This window comes from Lactuca sativa, chromosome 2, assembly GCF_002870075.4.
Source record: "Lactuca sativa cultivar Salinas chromosome 2, Lsat_Salinas_v11, whole genome shotgun sequence".
In the NCBI taxonomy this organism is placed as follows: domain Eukaryota; kingdom Viridiplantae; phylum Streptophyta; class Magnoliopsida; order Asterales; family Asteraceae; genus Lactuca; species Lactuca sativa.
The window spans coordinates 101,694,415-101,716,631 of NC_056624.2; the positions used below are offsets into that span (position 1 = coordinate 101,694,415).

A 22,217-nucleotide genomic window follows, 5' to 3' on the forward strand; every position below is an offset into this window, starting at 1 on the left:
CAGAAACATAAGCATAAACAGAACTGACATTTATTTACACTAGTGATCTACATCTCTTTAATCTCTCAGTGTAATGTGACTTCATATCAACACCTGTGATATAAATAAACTGAGTGGGTCAGGTTGGGAAACCTCGTGAGTACATAGGGTTTTCAACACACAATAATATAATTATTATGTTTAAACAATCAAACAATCAACCCAATTACCCATCCCCATTATGTTCTTTACTCTTAAGGATCTATCCTATGAGTCATTTATCATGCTTTTGTTTATTCCGAGGTCCCTTGCTTCGAGGGTTATAGTACTGGCACTAAATCCATAGCTGCCAACGCTTGTTCGTAAAACACTAAGTCCATAGCTGCTATAGTTTATTCATTGGGTACTTAATCCATAGTTACCAGTGTTTATTTAATAAGTACTAAGTCCATAGCTACCAATTCCTAACAGGTACTAAGTCCACAGCTACCAGTGTTTATCTAGTAGGTACTAAGTCCATAGCTACCAATTCCTAATAGGTACTAAGTCCATAGCTACCCGTGTTTGTCCAATAGGCACTGAGTTTATAGCTGCCAATGTTTACTCACATCATCTTTTATCTCTCATCATTCGTCTACCCATGTCATGCCCAACATATTTGTATATATAAAATACGTATACAGTTTAAATAATTTAAAACATGTATAAAAACGTTCATCTAGCATAGACAACAAGTATTCAGATAATATGCACACACAGCACGTATTTTATATAAAATACTTCATATCTATGTGTAACATGAAAGTAACTATGCACTCACCTGATAAGGTGATGACTCGGTACTCAGACAACACTTCGTTACTGTTAAAACAATTTCCCTCAGACAAAACCTAGTGTCATTACCACTAGAGTTTAGTCTAATATTTACCGAGACTAATTAATAGTCTAGCCATTATTACTATTATATAAGCGTTAAGCAACACTCATATATAACTCATAATAATAGCCGAAATAATTATTTTAAGATCCTAATAATGTTACTATATTGAAACATAAGCTATACTAGAGATAGGGTAGGCATAGCTCACTTACAATGGGTTTTTCTCAAAACCAGGCTTCGCTAGAGCAGCGTTCCCAAGCCAAAAGGCTCTTCTTCTTGCAGCCGCCGGGCGCTCTGGGGCTTTTCGGGGGGTTTCAGGGGGTTTCGGGGCTAGAGAGAAGTTCTAGAGAGATAGGGAAGTGAGGGGAGGTGTGAGAATGAATGGAGGGGGGAATCTCTATTTATAGTAGGCTGGAGGGTCACTCACGTCGTGAATTTTTGATATTCACGTCGTGATCCAGCCTGGCTACAGCCAGGCGGAGCCTGGTGCTGACACGTGGCATCGCACATAGGGTGGAAATAAGCCAATTTTGAAAAATTCATAACTTTCACATACAAGCTCCGTTTTCGACGTTCTTTTTTCCACGCGTAAGTAAAAATGAGATCTACAACTTTCATTTTGACTCCGTCGGCTAGTTCTCGAACGATCTTAAATTTAACTGTAGGAGGAGATTAGATTGTTAAATAACCGCGAAGAATTCGTAACTCCTTCATACGGACTCCGTTTTCGTCTTTCTTTTTACCGTTGAGTTCCTATTAATGAGATCTTCAACTCTCATTTAGGTTGCGTAAGCCAAAACCCTCTCGAATTAAAATTCGAGTTTCGGGTCGTGCACTGTTATGCTAAATCTTAGAAAAATCATAACTTCCTCATACGAAGTCAGATTTGGGCGTTCTTTTTTTTTGTATGTTCTTGGTTTAACGTATACTACAACTTTTGTTTAGATAACTAAGGCTAAAAAGTCATCTATCTTAAATTCACTATTTACGTCTCCCGGTGCCGTGCCGGTTTTGCTGAAAAACTTCGACGGGCCATAACTTCTTCTTTATAACTCGGATTTCGACGTTCTTTATATGTACGGAACCCTTGAGACATATTCTACAACTTGGTTAAGATTATTTATTCTAAATAATCTTTTGTCGAAAAGTCTTTTTCGACCCCTATTATCTTTAAATTGACTAGCCCGGATCTACGGGCGTTACATGCCTCTCCATGGGTGTCAGACCTTCACAAAGGCAACTATAAAGTTGATAATTGTTGATCTCATGTTGTGGTCACTGGACCAAAAACTTCTTCAACCTTTCCTAGTAAGTCTTTAGAACTTCTCTTTTTCCTTGTTTGATTCTAAGGATTTCTCTTTTAAGACTGGAAACTCGCATTTCTGAAAAGTATTTCTCTAAAAATATCTTTGTGAGTTCTACCCAAGTAGTAATGGAACCAGATGGGAGGTCATATAGCCATTCTCTTGCTGAATCTTGAACTAAAAAGGGGAAATCCATTAACTTTATTTGATCTTCTGTAACAACGTGAGTCTTCATTGTTGAACATACCACATGCAATTCCTTGAGGAATAAATGTGGGTCTTAGTTTTCCAGACTGCGAAATTTGGGAATAAGATGCATCAACCTAGATTCGAGTTCGAAGTTATGGGATTCCGAAAAAGTGATACAAAGGGGTTGTTGATTGACTTCTTGAGTGGCTCACTCTCTAAGAGTCTTTTCTGCTTCGTCACCACTCATAGCTGATTCTTCAAATTCGGTTTTCTGAAGAGTCTGTGGTTTCAGATTTAACGGAAGAGGGTGGGGAATATGTTTATATGGGTTGTTCGCTTTCTTTCACTAAATAAAAAGGACCTAAGAGAAGTGCGTCTTCTCTTAGCTTACTTCCTCCTGCGCCCGCCGCCGTCCAGCCTGCGTTAGAGGGGAAGAAAAATGGAGAGAGAAAGAGCAGATGGATTCTATCCCCTATATCGAACACTCATTCCTATCTATTGATAGAAAGATCTTTTAGGAGAAGATGGGCTATTTTCGGGAAAAAAATGAATCGGGTTCATTCCACAAGGGAGTTCCTTGTGGTGTGGAGGTTTCTGGAGGTAGGGATGATGATGAACCAAAAAGACCAGCTGGTCGTTTCTTTCTTGCTGCTTCCTTCTTCAGTTTCCTTGTGGTTCTTTCGATTTATGGATCAAAAGCTAGAGGTGTACCTAAACAAAAAATTATGAGCATAAAACTATTAGAAAGCACTGTGTCCCAAGCAGCGGCCCTAAATTGTTAAACCGATAGTCGCACCCAATTTAAACAAAATAAAATATCACTACTGGTTACACAAAAAATATAGCAAAGAGAAGCAGGGTTGAATCCTCAACGACACAGCCTAAAAGTCAATGCCTTTTTACATCAGGCACATTCTAGTCAAATCAGAAATTATTAAAAGGGAGTTTTAATTTAAACTACAAACTAAAAATACAATGATATTAAATTAAACGATAAAAATGATTTCAGCTCTGTTGCAACTTTTCTAATCATGTACCTAGCACATATCTGGTTATTGGAGATGTGTTCGATCTAAGCTAGTACTGAGAAAAACTAACAAGTTGTAGTATAATCTCTTTTACCTTATTTAGTTAACCAAAACAAGCTTTTTAGTTAACCCTAACATATTTTTGTTCAATTTAATAAGCTCTTAATTAAATCATAAAAATTGCATTAAGTTATTCGTAAAATTCCCAACGATATCCAATACTTCTCACAAGCTTGGAAGCGTAAATATATGATTTTTATTATTTATACTAGAGTTAAATCCCAAAACGGAACCAATCTGATACTTGTTACTTTTACCGGTTGACAAGAACAATTACGGATTCTATAATTGATTAACTAGAATGATAAAACCCTAGCTAGGTGATCAGACTAACAGGAATTAAAAATCAAATATTCATTTAGCTCAAAACAGAAAAATCTAGATAGAAACACGAAAAAAAAAACAAATCTATAAACTAATCACATAAGAAGTACTAGTGTATGCAGAACTAAAAACTAAAGTTTAGCCAGACATGGCTAAAAACGAAATCAAACTAGTAAAAAGAAACATATACTGATAAATCTAGATAAATTAAATGCGTGAGATGATTGGCAACCTTCAGATCTTCAAAAGTCGTTGAAAGATATTAGAAATTTCCTTTGGAAGTGGTTTTTGTCATCAGGAATCGCCTCCTCCGTGCATCTGATTATGAGGGTTGTATTTATACTCAAGGCATAAACTTCCGGAACAAGAATATGATAATATGCGATTGTAGGTAGGACCTATGCAATCGCATGTTTCCTTAAAAATGCATATCAGACCGATTTAATGATGTACAATGCTTTTTTAGACTTTTTAGACTTATATGCGATCGTAGGTACATGTGTATGCGATCGCAGGTTTGGATTTTTCACTTCAGATGACTTATTTTGACACTGGGAAGCTTCGTGAGAAACATGTGTTCATACCTGCGATCGCGTTTTTGGCCTATGTAATCGTATATTTGGCCTTTTTTTCATAAATATAAAAGTATTCCGAAATTGTGTCTAGTTTCCGGAACATTTTGAATCTTGTCAATCGGAGCTACGGTTCATGAGATATGATCAAAATACTAACAGGGGATCAAAGCTGGCAGCAACATCTTTTAGCTTCAGATTGTAGAATCTCTCTTCGTGTGATCAATTCGATCGAATGTTTCATCACCAAATCATCTTCCATGTATTCCTCAACATAATCCTTCAGTTCTAACTCTAATTATGCTCCAAATATCCATCCAGCTGCTCCCAAAACACTAATTCACTCGAACTATCTGCAATTGACATAAAAAACATGATCAGTACGGTAATTCTAACAAATGACATGCAAATCTACAAAATATGATGCTAAATTCTAATAAAAACTACCCTAAAAGATGCATAAAATGGCATCTAACAATATTATACTATATATTAAATCAAAAGTTATTATGAACAATCTAATATTGTCATTCACATTTAGCCACGATAGTTTTCCATGATTTCCATTTACACCCCTTCAATTATTAATGAATTGTGTGTTCACTGTAAATATGGTACCATCATCACAAATCTAATTTAATTGAAAAGTAGAGATTGCATGTGCATATCAAACTTGTACATTATTCTTTGCTAAAGATAAATTGGTGTGCCCGTCGTATATGTTACCTTAATGCTAAATTGGGAGCTTCATGTGACCATTAAATTCGTATGCTTCCCTATTAAAAGTTTAACTTATTGAAAAAGAAATTTATATGCGTATGATGCTTGTCTATGATGCTTACAAGAAAATAAGTTTGCTTGTATATGCATACCATGAGATTGGAGCAAGTAAGGAAAATGAAAATTCAATACACTTCGTGGCCTCTTCTTTGCAACAAATGGGTTTTATCTTCATGATTGCCAATATGAGATTCCAAATTCATATGAGGCTTGTACATCATGTTTAAAGAAAAATATATTTGTTTGGAAAATGATTTACTACATTTGGTAGATAAAATGAAGATGTGGAACTATATATTTGTTTGGAAAATGATTTATTATATTTGGAAAATAAAATGAAGATGTGGGACTATATCTGCAATTATTATTAAACAATATTTTTTTTGGAGTTTTGGACTTTTGCCACTAAACTTTTCTATCTTGGAGTTTTGCCACAAAATTTTTGGATATTTGTAGGCTTAATCCTTGTAATTTTGTAATTTACAAAAAATGTCCATGTGAAGTTTTCTTTTTAGAAACAATCATTTTAATTTCTTAAGCAAAACCTTGTCAACGTTCCTCACGAAACAATGAGGGAATACTTTCTGGTTGTTATTAAATTTCGAGTGTATAAGAAAATATCTTTTTTATTATTATTATTTGTATTATCTTTTGTTTTTTAGCAATCACTATAATGACGCTCATTTAGATCAAATAATTTCATTTCTACTCGCAACATACCCAAATTTAGCTTCAGTAAGCTACATTTGTTTATTTGATATATAATCGTATACATATGTGAAACAATGATTCAAATCAAAAAAAATATTTTCTTAAAATATTAAATAAGTTTAATGGGTATGAAATCAAAACACAATTGTCCTCAGCAAGTTTGTTTCAAGAATTTTAACTAGTTGATGCAAATTTTAATTTGTTTACCAATAAACCTTCTAAAGATTAATGATAAGATAACATAACGTTGATAGTATTTATATATTATAAACCGATCAAATTTTAAACAAAGGAATATGTAATACCAAAAGCATGAAATATAAATCATTGAAGGAGAAACAAGTACAACCTATGACATGTTTTTTCTATCTTTATAGACAACTTATTTATCAAGACACAATTATCGTAGGTGAAACTAATGCTTAACCGAATTAAAGCATAAGATTTACCATGATTCATCAATTACGATTGTCACTGATTGTCATCGATGTTGATGTTGACTTACCATATATTGGTGATACCACCTCACATTGCTTCACAAGGCCAACATTAATTTTATCTATAAGGGAAACATGTGACAATCTAATGCATTCTAACTCAATGGAAACTTCTTTCATAGTTGGCCTATTTTTTCCATTGAAGTTCAAGCATCGCATTGCCAAATTAGCTATAGACAACAACTCGGTCCTAAAACCTTCCTTAACAATCATTGCATCAAAAATAGACATTGCACGGCCTTCTTCCATAGCTAGCATAAAGTGTGTAGCTAAACTTCTATTTTCACCGAATCTAGTTAAGGATATTGGCTTTTCTCTTGTCAAAAGTTCCAACAAAACAACTCCAAAACTATAGACATCACTTTTTTCAGTGAATTGGCTCGATTGAAAGTACTCTGGATCCAAGTAACCAAATGTCCCTTTGACTAATGTAGTTAAATGAGTTTGATCTATTGATACCAACCTTGAAGTACCAAAATCAGAAACTTTTGCTCGATACTTTTCATCCAAAAGTATATTAGTTGTCTTGATATCTCTATGGTATATCGGAATGGAGGTTGCTGAATGTAAGTAAGAAAGTGCTCCTGCGATCTCGGTAGCAATTTGTAATCTCATATGTAAAGAGAATGAAAACTCATCGGTTTCATTTTGAATAAGGTCATATAAAGTACCATTCGAGACAAACTCAGAGACAAGTAGTGGGACCTCGGTCTCTAGGCAACATCCTAAAAGTTTGACCACATTTCTATGGTTGACCTGTGAAAGAATTACTACCTCATTGATGAACTCTACTAGTTGACTTTCATCAACCACCATTGATTTCTTGATTGCTACGATCCGTCCATCTGCTAACATACCTTTATATACAGTACCCTGACCTCCTCGACCAAGAATTCTATTCTCATTAAAACGGTCAGTAGCCTTCTCCAATTCTTTAGAGGTGAAGAGTATGGTTTCCTCAACATCAATTGCTTGTTGTTGTTTAAGAAGAAGACCACCATTGCGCTTAAAAAACCTTTGTTTCCTTCTCTTAGCTTTAGTTTTCTTGATTATTTTGTATAATGCATAGCCCATCACCATTAGGAAAAGCAATCCCATGCTTATACTAACACCTAAAAGAAGAACATATAATACCATAATTAACATAAGTACCTAAAAACATTCAACAATTAGCAATATAGACTATTTAGTCTTCATAATGTAAATTTGATAGAATAGTTGTAGAGGTGTTAAATTTTTGCAATATTTTGTGTCCAATGTGTTTGGAATATCCGAAGGTCATTATTCATGTATTATGGATGTGTTTCACTTCGGTGTTAGTTTGGGAGAAGGTTTTGCTTAGTTAGACTTTGAAGTCCCTTTGTTGGAAACTCTAGATGTTGAGTTTGAATGGACTAAGCAGTTACATGTATGGGCTCTAAAAAAGAAAGTGTTAGAAGCTATTGTGTGTGTTGGTATGGGTCAATGATGGTTCATGAATGATTTTTGTGTTTGGTGTTTTTCCTACAATAGAAGGTAGATTTTTTTGATATTGTAGTTGAATATTTGTTTCTTTGAATTGTTAGTAAGACAAAAAAGTGTCGGTTAGATGGAGTTTAAAATCCTCTTTTAGAGGGTTGGCTTTTTTTTTGAACCGGAAAATATAAATATTATAATCTACTACTAAACTAACACCTAATTCCACCTATGTCCACCACAAGACTTGAACCCTCAACCTCAAGAAGGGAGGACACCACCTGATACCGCTGGGCTAGAAGCCCTTTGGTAGCTAGTTGGTTTTACCTAGTTGATTTTAATTGGTTTAATAAAATATTTAGATATTCAAAAAAAATTTATAGGATAATGAGTGTTCACAAAGTAAATATTTGGTGTTTTAAACTTTTTCGTTCTTATGTTTTGTTTTTTTTTTTTTTTTTATATAGATATATGTGTAATATAGTTTACATTTTACCATAATAGCAAATATTTTATTGATTTTCTACGTTTTATATCTATTTTTAACTTAAAAGAGAAATAAAATATCCTTCTAATTGTTCAAACTATCTTCTTATCTATTTAAAATAATGACAAATGTCAATCAATTTAATTTAACTTTGATTAGAATGTTAAATGTGTAAACATATAATCATCTTTGAAAAAAGAAAAAAACAACAGGTAAAAAAATATTTAATTTCTCTAACTTGAAATATCGATAATCTTCTACCAGTTATTACCTTTTTGGAATATTTTGAACATTCACTCAATAATAGAGTGTAAACATAATTGTCAAATAAACATTCAAAGATTGCCGGTTAGTGTATACATCTTTTTACTCAATAATAGAGTGTAAACATAATTGTCAAATAAACTTTCAAAGATTGCCGGTTAGTGTATACATTTTTATCTATTTATTTTTTCCTACTGCAACTTTTATCTTGGCTTTGTTATGCTTTTTATATTACTTCACAAAATTAATGAATTTATTCATAATTGTAAATTAAGGAATCAGAATCATATAATGTATCATAAATACATATTAAATTCAATGTTTGCCTTGCTATTTTTCATTTTACTAATTATTTTATTATTCAAGTTAATGATTTTTTTTTTATTATAAAGCAAACCAAAAACATAAAATGTATCATAAAGAATTATAAATTCAAGGAAAACAATTTTATTAAGATTAATAATTAATTAACTTTATATTACCTTGATACCCTTTTATAGTTTAAATGAAACTCGTTAAGTTTAAAAAAATAATAAATATTACAAAATATAAAGTAATAAACATGCGTTGAATAATTTGAATTTAAGCATGAAATTTACATTTTATAATACATTTTAAAATAAACAACATAAAAGACACTAAGGTTACATTAAAATTCTAATTTGACATTGTATTTTTTTGGTTTCAAATTTTACACTATATTTTCTAATTTTCTATAATTCTAACCACTTAACCGGTTAACCCTGGTATGATGATGTGTCAGTTTTTTTTTTTTTTTTTTTGATAACGTGGTATGCTAACATAATATGTCGATGTGTTGAAATTTAATTTTTTTTCTCACAAAAAGATACTAAGTTTTCATTTTTTTTCGATTTTGATACTAAGTTTAATTTTTTATTTCAATTGACCATTTGCATTTAAAATCATATAAATATATATTTTTTTTTCATTTAAAAACCATATTTTTGTGTGTGTGTGTATATATATATATATATATATATATATATATATATATATGTATATATATATATACACATTCAAACCATAATATTATATATAAATATGTATTAGTCATATAAAAACCAAATTTTAAATTAAGTACACAACTTTAAAATAAATTTGGAGGTTAGGAAGCATGTAGTCGATCATGACCTAAATATTAGGTTTGCAATCCGTGAAAATTTGACATCTTATTTGAAGCTTATAGTTAGTTTGGTTCTCATGATATAACTAATGCATATTTATGCATTACAGTATGCTTTAAATATATATATATATATATATATATATATATATATATATATATATATATATATATAAACACCTTGTATTTAAATAAAAAACATGGTTTTCAAATGAAAAAAATATATTTATACAGTTTAACATGTAATAAAAGAATATATTTATACGGTTTCAAATGGAAAACTGCCAACATTAAATAAAATTGGAAAAATGATGTTTAATTTGGAACAAAATGTATATCAAATTTTACAATAAACATAGCTTTATATAATTCATAATCATAAATGAGCTGATGAGATGTATATCAAATTCTACGATAAACATAGCATTATATAATTCATAATATCCATCTTATTAACTAATTTATGACCAGATGTCTAGGTTAAATAGAAATTGGTAAAATGTATATTACAAAGAAAAATAAGACAAATCATCATTTAATTTTAGTTTGAGACTTATTGATAAATTATAGTAAAATAATAAGACTTCAGTGGACCCGGGTAAGTAATAAAATCGATAAACTTGAAAAAAAATGTTAAATTGTCATTTTTACTGGTAATTTATATTTTTTCGTAAATAAATCTTAGTTTGGTATTTATTCGTAAATTAATGTAAAATACAATGAATCTTAATTGTTAATAACATAACTATATAAGGCTTGATACACATAAACACGTAGCAAAATTTGACTTTTTTGTTTTTTTTCAGGTAGTAAAATTTGAATTTTTTTTGTCTGCAAGTAATCTAAGGTGTGGTTGTTTCAAAATTCTAATGCAACATTAACCGTCAAATTATTATTTTTCTTTGAATTTGAGCCAATATGTCATCCTACATGGCTATACATAGTTTATGTAAATGTGTGATCAGTCTTTAATAAATAATACATAACAAAATGCTGAACTAATTATTTTGAAATTTAACATGAAAAATATAGAAATTATTTAATAGTAATACGTGAAACGTAGTTGATATTTAAAAATACGTGTTTAACAAACCTTGGTTAGTGAAGTGATTTTTATTTTTTGTTTACATTCACGTTATTTATTTTTTTTAACAGCGGAACAGCACTTAACCTTTTCTTAAACAGATGAATGGTTGGGGTTATTGTTTATAAGCTATAATAAATAAATAAATGGGTCAGTAGTTGTTGAACCATGCCTACACGAATTTGATGGGAGAGTAAGTAGAAAGGAATTTAAACACATATAGTGGTTTAGAGAATAGCTTACCCAGAATGACACCCAAATTTCTCCCCTTATAAATAATACAACTTGTAGCCGAGTCCACGTCAAGATTTAGCTGACAATACCCTCCCTTAAGTTGACACTTTTTGCATTCTGGAGAAGTATTGTTGTCGTCTAGGGTATCTGAATACCACGAAAGTGTTATGGGAACGTAAGTGCTGTTCATGTCAATTGGAAAGCCTGCTCTGAAGTATGAACTGTCCATCAGGAAGGCAGACCTACATGTCTCGTCTCCAGCCGGCCCTTCCAAGCCTGTTACATTCAACCTAAACGTCTTGAAATTCAGATGACGACTATAGTACCATCCACCATAATTCATATCAGTACTATGAATCATATCAATCGTGGCTTGACAACAACCAATGCCAAAGCAGTTGTTTCTATCGCTGACAGTATCATTACGACAAATCGTTGAGCAACTGGCAACAATAGTCTTCTTCACCATGACGTCAGCATTAATGCCACACCCCTCAACGAAAAGTTTGTTAGCAGAAGTGGAAATATAAAAGGGACTGTTGTTGCTTACGACAGGAGTGCTATGCTGGACAGACCTCATGCAATCAAAAGTCATGGAGACCTTAACAGTGACCGCTCCAGATCTGTAGCTGTCCTCTGAATTTACATTCAAGAACTCCGTGTTGTTGAGTGCAGACAGATACGGTGTCGAGGAGTTACAATCAATATTGTACCATTTGTTTAGAGAACAATTTGTTCCAATCCCGAAAGGGTATGGAATCGATATCTCTCCACACCTATCATTGCATCCTTTTTTGCTGATTCTCTCGGCTTTTGTTACTGTTGCTGTTAAAGAGATCAAGATAAGTAAATGCAAAACTTGAAGGAGCTGCATTCTGTTTAAAATGACGATTAAAGGCTTTGAAGCAAGAAAAAATATAAGGATAGGTATAACAATCATAACCATGTGAATTTCTGTGCTCGAATGCCGTGTCTATTGGATTATTTAATGGAGAAATTTAATTCTTAGCTGACCTTGAGTCAACGGGAACCGCAGTTGCTCCCTTTTTCTTCGGGGGATTGTAAACATACCATGGTTGAAACGATTTACCCTAGTCAAAGCTACCATCAATCAAATCAAATAAAATAAATATAAAAAAATACAATAGTCGTCCATTGTAACTCGTCAACTTTTCTATTTTTTTTACACAATTAAATATTATTTTTATTTTCATGTTTGATTTAGACTAAATAACTTTTATATCAGCGTTTATATGTAATTTTAGTTTTCAATAATTATTACATGTATTTTCCTTTTTATTTATTTACGTTATAATCTTTAAAAGAATATTTCTTATAATATTTCCTACCGTGGTGGTAGTATTTGTATGATGTTTTGTATCATGGTACTATTTTTTATTTTGCTATTTATTTATGTCATGATATATATATATATATATTAAAAAAGAGCACCAATTTGAATAGTAAACTGGTGTACTTTTTGGCAAGAATGGTCATTTATGTGTTTATTTTGGGTTTTGGGTATTTGTTGTTGTTTGTCTGAAACTTCATCCCATGTGTTGTGTTTCTATTATCCTTATCTCAATCCTAGATAACTGTGTTTTCCGGTCATTTTATCCCCACACCCGTAGGTAATCGATCCTTCAGGTTTCTACGTTCCACCGTTCCTTATCCATACCTTCTGTTCTTTTTCTTCTTTCCTCGGATAACGTTATCCCCAATACATACGAGACACCCCTTCTGGAATCACGCCTCATCCGCCACTGATCTACATGCGTTCCACCATTTTCAATCGTCGACTGCATCTGTTGCCGCCATCTTTGGTTTACTCCCATATCTGATTGAGACGTACTCTGAGGCTTATTCTTCTTTGCCGTTTTGCTTATTCCTGCACCGCCTCATTCGACGATCGAAATCTTCAAATTCTTACTCTCTTCTACATCGATGTGGTGGTGATGCGGACGCTAGCCATGACTGATTGGTTGTTTGATTTTCATATTTCTGCTACTATCGATGGTGTCGGCTTGTGAATTGTTTCCACACCTCCTCCGTCCTCGCCGTCGGTGGCTACTGCTTTTATCCCTAATTTCGGAAGTCGATTACAAAGATTCAAGATGCATCGTACTCTATCTTCCCCACCGAAAATGCAGAAGTGGTTGATTGTCATCGGTTAACTCCACTGTTGATTCTTGGTAAGGTTTTAGTGTTTTGCTATGTCTTTGTTTACTTTAGGTTTCCAATTTGTTTGCCCTTCATTTACTTTACTGTCATTTTCGCCTTTCTGCTTTGCTTCGTATGTGATTTTTTTTTTGACTTCATGGATTTGACCTACTTGCCAGGAACGATGAAGCAACTGTGCCAGGAACGATGAAGGAACTATGCCGGTGGTGGAGATTCCCAACAACAATATGTATTCATACTTCTTATGTCTTCCTATTTTTGTGAGGTAACCTTTTTTGTCACCTAATTGTTGTTGCTTGGTGATGTATAATCTGGATTTGACTATATTAGCATGATTTGGAGTCGTTGTTGACGGCTTATGATTGTCTTATAAAGAAAGAGTATGAGAAGGAGCAATGGAGCATACTGATACAGCTATACCATCCACTATCACCCTCAAAATCCTCTTCCTTTCTTTTTTTTCTTTGTTTCTATTACAAACCAAACCCTATTTGCTCTGATCCGCTGTAGATACTGCATAATGAATCCGACTCCTTTATTTTGTTTTTTGTTCTTATAAAAATATAATCTTTTATATTTTTTCATGGGCATTGATTTATGGATCTAGGAATTCATGCGTTTTTTGTTAATCCTTATTTAGTTGTCATTACATGTGCTGATAAATTCATTTAGAATAAAGAATAAAAGCAGGTTTATTATCTGAAATTGTAACGCCCGTAGATCTGAGCTAGTCAATTTAGAGATAATAGGGGTCGAAAACGACTTTTTGACAAAAGATTATTTAGAATAAATAATCTCAACCAAGTTGAAGAATATGTCACAAGATTTCCATACATATAAAGAACGCCAAAATCCGAGTTATAACGAAGAAGTTATGACCCGTCTGTCACAACTAGGAATTTTGAGGCCTTGTAACTACAACACTTATAACAACTATGAATCAATAACAAGAAAGCATGCATGATGCTTATTCTATAACAACAAAACTTCATCAAATACTTCATTCTAGCACTACAAATGGTCAACAAAGAATTGGAAACCTTTGAAATCCCGGTATAAGTCCATTTTGGACTAGGATTTCCTTATTGGGCCTAATGGACTAAAAAACTTCCAATTTATCCATCTTGAATCTAGAACTCTCTAATGGGCTCTAATTGGACCCATATACATGAAACATAATATTTTGGGCCTTAATGGGTCACAACCAACCTAATTTAGCCCTAATGAGTCATAAAAGTTATACTTTGATTTATTTGGGCCAAACATCATCTAAAGTGAGTCATAATATGGGCTAAGCACTCAAGGCCCAATTCTTTCCTTTTCCCCTCTCCATTCTTGGCCCAAACCACAAAGGAAAGAGAGAGTTGACTTCTCATGGCCACCTCACTATTATTTGTTGGGTTTCCATGCAAAATCTCATGCTTCTATACAACCATCACCTCACTCACTCTCTCTTCTCTCCTCTCTTTTCTTCTCTCGGCCGAACACAACACACACACTCACAAAATTCATTTCCATCCTCTCAAACTCTCACTAGAACATCCTTACACTCATTCATTAAATTTTCAAGATTAAGGGAGCTTTCAAGAAGATCTTCCCACAAATACATCATCTAAGGTAAGATATTGCTTGGATCCATAATCTAGCTACTTCATTTCATCAAAAACTTTTCTAAATCTATTCAAACTTGTGATCTCACATCCAATAAGCCACTAAACTCGGGATCTACCAAGAGGACTTGCTAGAATCGAAATTTTCTTCTTTTCTCTCTCCAAAACCGAAACTACAACTCAAGGTGAGCTTCATACCCATCTTTTTTCGGTTTTCATATGTTTTATGGGGGAGAATACAAGAAAATGTATAGATCTATGTGTATGTGTATGCTATGTGTGATTTTATGCATGTATGTGTGTGATTTTATGTGTTTTTGTGATAAATATGTAACCATAAGGGGTGTTAACTCGAGATCTATGACATGAGAAATAAAAAAAACATAATCTAAGTTATTTTACATTAAACAAGTCAAGAAAAATAGCTTATAAGGTTATGAGGAACATATTCTAACATAAAACCCATTTTAGGCCTTAAATTGTCAAAAATACAAAACTTTGGTTAAAAACTCACAAGTCACGGTTTCTTGAGGGTCAAAAGGGTCAAAACAGTTTCAATAATCATTTTTCAGAATATTAGAATTTTCAAAGGACATGAAATGCAAAAATTTAGCTTAACGGGCTAAATTTGGGCTTTTCGGCCCAATAAGCCCATAATTGCGAAAAATGATGTTTAAAGGGGATGAAATGAAATATTCTACAAAACAGGGGATAAGAAGTGCAATAAAACTATTTCAAAGGTCAAAAATGCTTTTCAATTCCAAAAAAGATCAAAAATGTAAACTTTTTATATTTTGGGCCAAAACTGTAAAAGTTGCGAAATATGGGGTTCTAACCGAGAAACTCCATTCTGGAAGGGCTAAAGCTATTAACAAAATAAATTTTGGGTTAAAACTGTCTTTTCAACAAGTTTATGATACAAAAGTGTCAAGAAAATGTTTTAAGGACGAAAAATGAAATTCTTCTATTTAAAGGACTTAAATTGTTACTTTTATAAAAGAAAAGAAATGAAAAGGTCAAACTTATATTTAGAAAAACTATTTCATTAAGTCAAAATACAAAACTACGACTACCGACAAATTAAAAGACGAATACACGTTTGACTCCAAATATCGTGATACATGAATCGATTCGGTCTCGAATCGATACAATATAACTAACGTTAAAATCAAACTCTCCAAACGAAACGCGATACCTTCGATCTGTAACCTACAAACTTTGGGCTTATGAGTTTCAAATCATGCTTGTTGGGCCTTGCAAGCCCACCAACATGATCCTTGGGCCCAAAGGGATAACGCTTGTTGGGCCTTACAAACAGTGACGGTTAATGTTGCGACCACTCAAGTACCCTTCACACCACATGCTCCAGCCTCAGCTAATCCAAGCACTCCCAAACAGTATTCTGGGAATCTCCCAATGTGCAACAGGTGCAACTACCACCATAATGGCGAATGCAGGGAAATGCATTGCACCAGTTGCAATCGGAAGGGTCACACGGCAAAGTATTGCAGGACCCGTCCTCCCCAGAATTAACCACAAGGAAACAACAACAACAACAACAACAACAGCAACCGCAACAACAACAACAACAACAACAACAACAACACCAACAACAGCAGCAATAACACAGGATCAAGCCCCACTTGCTATGGATGTGGAAGGATAGGGCATATCCGTCAGAATTGCCCCAACACCACCAACCCTGGGAACGCAGGAACATGAAGGATGCTAGCTATGGGTCAGGGAGAAGCAATTCAGGATCCCGCTGTTGTTACTGGTACGTTTCTCCTAAACCACACTTACGCATGCATCCTATTTGATACCGGAGCAGAACAGAGTTTTGTGAGCAATAAATTCAAACACTTATTAAATCAACACCCCCTGAAGCTTAATGAAACCTTCACGGTGGAAATGGCTAATGGGAAGACAGAATCCACTGGGGAAATCTATATCGGATGTACCCTAGCCTTAAATCACCACGTCTTTCAAATAAACTTAATGCCTGTATCCATTAGGAGTTTTGATGTGATTATCGGCATGGATTGGTTAAGCCCCCACCATGCTGAAATTATGTGTCACGAGAAGGCCGTTCGCCTTCATCTCCCAAATCACGAAACGCTAGTTATTTATGGGGACAAACCCAGCACGAACCTTCGTCTTATCTCGTGCATTAAAGCGTAAAAGTACCTACGAAAGAGGGACTTGACATTCCTGGCTCACATAGTAGACAAATCCAAGAAAGAGATCAACATTCAAGACATTCCAGTAGCTTGTGAATTCCCAGATGTCTTTCCTGATGAACTTTCGGGGATACCACCAGAAAGAAAAGTCGAGTTTCGAATTGACCTTGTACCAGGAGCTACCCCCATCGCCAAATCGCCCTACAGGTTGGCTCCTGCGGAGATGCAAGAGTTGTCCAGTCAACTCAGCGAGCTTTTGGATAAAGGATTCATCTGACCTAGTTTCTCACCTTGGGGAGCTCCGGTTCTCTTCGTTAAAAAGAAAGACGGTACCTTCAGGATGTGTATCGACTACAGAGAACTTAACAAGCTCACTGTCAAAAACCGATATCCACTTCCATGAATCGACAACCTATTCGACCAACTCCAAGGAGCTAGTCACTTCTCAAATATAGATCTGCGATCTGGATACCACCAACTCAAGGTCCGGGAGGAGGATATTCCAAAAACCGCCTTCTGAACTCATTACGAACATTACGAATTTGTTGTAATGCCCTTCGATCTAACGAATGCTCCTGCCGCATTCATGGATCTAATGAATCGAATCTGCCGACCTTTTCTTGATAACTTTGTTATCGTTTTCATCGATGATATCCTCGTATATTCCCGAAACGAAGAAGAACACGGCCAACATCTTCGACAAATCCTGGAAACTCTGCGAACCGAAAAGTTGTACGCAAAACTCTCTAAGTGCGAGTTTTGGCTCCGAAATGTGAATTTTTTGGGCCATGTTGTTAGTCAGGAAGGAATTCATGTGGATCCTTCTAAAATACAAGCCATCGAAGGATGGGCAATTCCAACAACACCCACAGAAATTTGCCAATTTTTGGGTCTCGCAGGCTATTACAGGAGATTCATCCAGAACTTCTCTAAGACGGCCAAACCGCTTACCATGCTTACACAAAAGGGCGTACCCTTCGTATGGACGGACAAGCAGGAAGCCGCGTTTCGATCTCTGAAGCAAGCACTCTGCAGTGCGTCGGTGCTATCGCTACCCAAAGGAACGGAAGACTTTATAGTCTACTGCGATGTGTCAAATTAGGGTTTAGGCTGTGTAATCATGCAGCGTGGAAAAGTGATAGCTTACGCGTCCCGGAAACTAAAGACTCACGAAGTAAATTACACGACCCACGATCTGGAGCTAGGAGCAGTGGTCTTCGCCCAGAAGATTTGGAGACACTACCTTTACGGTACCAAGTGCACTATCTTCACTGACCACAAGAGTCTTCAGCAAATCTTGAATCAAAAGGAGCTAAACATGAGGCAACGAAGATGGATCGAACTGCTAAACAACTATGAATGCGAAATCAAGTACCATCCAGGAAAGGCTAACGTGGTGGCTGATGCCTTGAGTCGAAAAGAATACTCAAATCGTCGTGTGAAAACTCTCTAAATAACCATCCAATCCCACCCCTGACCTCGCAAATCAGGACAACCCATTCAGATGCCATGAAGGCGGAAAACAAAACAAGTGAAGCGCTGCGTGGAATGGAGAAGAACCTGGAGGTGAAGGAAGATGGAACATATTACTTCATGAACCGCATATGGGTCCCTAAACTTGGGGGATTCAAAGAGGTAGTCATGAACGAAGCCCACAAGACGCGATACTCCATCCATTCGGGTTCAGACAAAATGTACTTTGATGTTAAGCAACATTATTGGTGGCCCAATATGAAGGCAGAGATTGCCACTTACGTGAGCAAGTGCCTCACTTGTGCTAAAGTAAAGGTGGAATATCAGAAGCCCTCTGGATTACTACAGCAGCTAGTAATTCCCGAGTGGAAATGGGAAAGGATTACCATGGATTTTGTGACCAAACTACCCAAGTCGACAGACGATTTGGACACGATCTAGGTAATAGTTGATAGATTAACGAAATCCACCCATTTCATACCAATAAAAGAATCGTACAAGATGGAGCGCCTGACAAGAATCTACATCAAAGAAATCGTGAGACTCCACGGAGTACCGGTATCTATCATCTTAGATAGAGATAGTAGATTTACTTCACACTTTTGGCAATCGCTTCAGAAAACTATGGGAACACAACTTGACATGAGCACTGCCTACCACCCACAAACGGATGGTCAAAGTGAGCAAACCATTCAAACACTAGAAGATATGCTCCGAGCGTGTGTGATAGAGTTTGGAAAATCATGGGATACCCACTTGCCTTTGATCGAGTTCTCATATAACAACAGTTATCACTCGAGTATCAAAGTTGCTCCTTAAGAAGCATTATACGGGCGTAAATATAGATCACCATTATGCTGGGCTGAAGTAGGAGACACCCAATTAGCGAGAGGGAAAACGCCGAACGACGCCTTAACGGGACCGGAAATCATACGTGAGACGACCGAGAAGATAATTAAGATCAGAGCATGACTGCAATCGTCACGAGATAGACAAAAGAGCTACGCTGATAAACGACGAAAGCCCTTGGAATTCGAAGTCCGAGATATGGTGTTACTAAAAGTCTCTCCTTGGAAAGGAGTGATTCGTTTTGGGAAGCGGGGAAAACTGAACCCTCGATACATTGGAACCTTCGAGATTCTTGCCCGAATCGGTCCAGTGGCTTACAGACTGCAGCTACCCGCTGAGCTCAGTAGTGTACACCCTGTGTTCCACGTTTCCAACTTGAAAAAGTGCTTATCCAACGAGACTCTCGTCATTCCATTGGAGGAAATCGAAATCAATGAGAACCTTCTGTTCATCGAGGAGCCAGTTGAAATCATGGACCGAGAGGTAAAGCGTACCAAGCCGAGCCGCATTCCAATTGTGAAAGTTCGATAGAACGCGAGACGCGGACCAGAATTCACATGGGAACGCGAAGATCAAATGAAGCAGAAGTACCCTCATCTATTCTCGCATTCTTAAATCTAGCTTTCAAAAGAATTTCGGGACAAAATTCCCTCTAACGGGGGGATGATGTCACAACTAGGAATTTTGAGGCCTTGTAACTACAACACTTATAACAACTATGAATCAATAACATGAAAGCATGCATGATGCTTATTCTATAACAACAAAACTTCATCAATACTTCATTCTAGCACTACAAATGGTCAACAAAGAATTGGAAACCTTTGAAATCCCAGTTTAAGTCCATTTTGGACTCGGATTTCCTTATTGGGCCTAATGGACTATTAAACTTCCAATTTATCCATCTTGAATCTAGAACTCTCTAATGGGCTCTAATTGGACCCATATACATGAAACATAATATTTTGGGCCTTAATGGGTCACAACCAACCTAATTAAGCCCTAATGAGTCATAAAAGTTATACTTTGATTTATTTGGGCCAAACATCATCTAAAGTGAGTCATAATATGGGCTAAGCACTCAAGGCCCAATTCTTTCCTTTTCCCCTCTTCATTCTCAGCCCAAACCACAAAGGAAAGAGAGAGTTGACTTCTCGTGGCCACCTCACTATTATTTGTTGGGTTCCATGCAAAATCTCATGCTTCTATACAACTATCACCTCACTCACTCTTTCTTCTCTCCTCTCTTTTCTTCTCTCGGCCGAACACAACACACACACACACTCACAAAATTCATTTCCATCTTCTCAAACTCTCACTAGAACATCCTTACACTCATTCATCAAATTTTCAAGATTAAGGGAGCATTCAAGAAGATATTCCCACAAATACATCATCTAAGGTAAGATATTGCTTGGATCCATAATCTAGCTACTTCATTTCATCAAAAATCTCTTCTAAATCTATTCAAACTTGTGATCTTACATCCAATAAGCCACTAAACTTGGGATCTACCAAGAGGACTTACTAGGATCGAAATTTTCTTCTTTTCTCTCTCCAAAACCGAAACTACAACTCAAGGTGAGCTTCATACCCATATTTTTTCGGTTTTCATATGTTTTATGGGGGAGAATACAAGAAAATGTGTAGATCTATGTGTATGTGTATGCTATGTGTGATTTTATGCATGTATGTGTGTGATTTTATGTGTTTTTGTGATAAATATGTAACCATAAGGGGTGTTAACTCGAGATATATGACATGAGAAAGGAAAAAAAAAACATAATCTAAGTTATTTTACATTAAACAAGTCAAGAAAAATAGCTTATAAGGTTATGAGGAACATATTCTAACATAAAACCCATTTTAGGGCTTAAATTGTCAAAAATACAAAACTTTGGTTAAAAACTGTCAAGTCACGGTTTCTTGAGGGTCAAAAGGGTCAAAACAGTTTCAATAATCATTTTTCAGAATATTAGAATTTTCAAAGGACATGAAATGCAAAAATTTAGCTTAACGGGCTAAATTTGGGCTTTTCGGCCCAATAAGCCCATAATTGCGAAAAATGATGTTTAAAGGGGATGAAATGAAATATTCTACAAAACAGGGGATAAGAAGTGCAATAAAACTATTTCAAAGGTCAAAAATGCTTTTCAATTCCAAAAAAGATCAAAAATGTAAACTTTTTATATTTTGGGCCAAAACTGTAAAAGTTGCGAAATATGGGGTTCTAACCGAGAAACTCCATTCATGAAGGCTAAAGCTGTTAACAAAATAAATTTTGGGTTAAAACCGTCTTTTCAACAAGTTTATGATACAAAAGTGTCAAGAAAATGTTTTAAGGACTAAAAATGAAATTCTTCTATTTAAAGGACTTAAATTGTTACTTTTATAAAAGAAAAGAAATGAAAAGGTCAAACTTATATTTAGACAAACTATTTCATTAAGTCAAAATACAAAACTACGACTACCGACAAATTAAAAGACGAATACACGTTTGACTCCAAATATTGTGATACGCGAATCGATTCGGTCTCGAATCGATACAATATAACTAATGTTAAAATCAAACTCTCCAAACGAAATGCGATACCTTCGATATGTAAACCTACAAAATTTGGGCTTATGAGTTTCAAATCATGCTTGTTGGGCCTTGCAAGCCCACCAACATGATCCTTGGGCCCAAAGGGATAACGCTTATATGTTATTGGGCCTTCAATGACCCAATATTTTATAAAAGGACTTTCAATAGCTTTTATGCGCTAGCGAGCCAAAATGTCCCGTTAGAAAATCTAGTAAGGTCACAGTAATCAAATGCGAGTTGGACCATCGTGTCTTTCGCATCCACGACAACCTAAGGTACTTACGATAGTGGTGGGACATAATGCTCCCCTTCTCTTCGTTCGCTAAGGCTTACGGGAATTCAAATTAG

General features: G+C 35.1%; 1 protein-coding gene across 1 annotated transcript; it reads right to left on the reverse strand.

The window, feature by feature from the left end:
• Positions 1-6,059: 6,059 nt before the first annotated feature.
• LOC111886305 (wall-associated receptor kinase-like 1) lies at positions 6,060-12,022 on the reverse strand. The gene is made up of 2 exons (XM_023882542.3): positions 11,002-12,022; positions 6,060-7,436 (listed from the first exon to the last, which is right to left on the reverse strand). Exons 1-2 carry the CDS (start codon positions 11,936-11,938, stop codon positions 6,286-6,288), a joined length of 2,088 nt encoding a protein of 695 aa, XP_023738310.1. The 5' UTR covers positions 11,939-12,022; the 3' UTR covers positions 6,060-6,285.
• Positions 12,023-22,217: the final 10,195 nt, after the last annotated feature.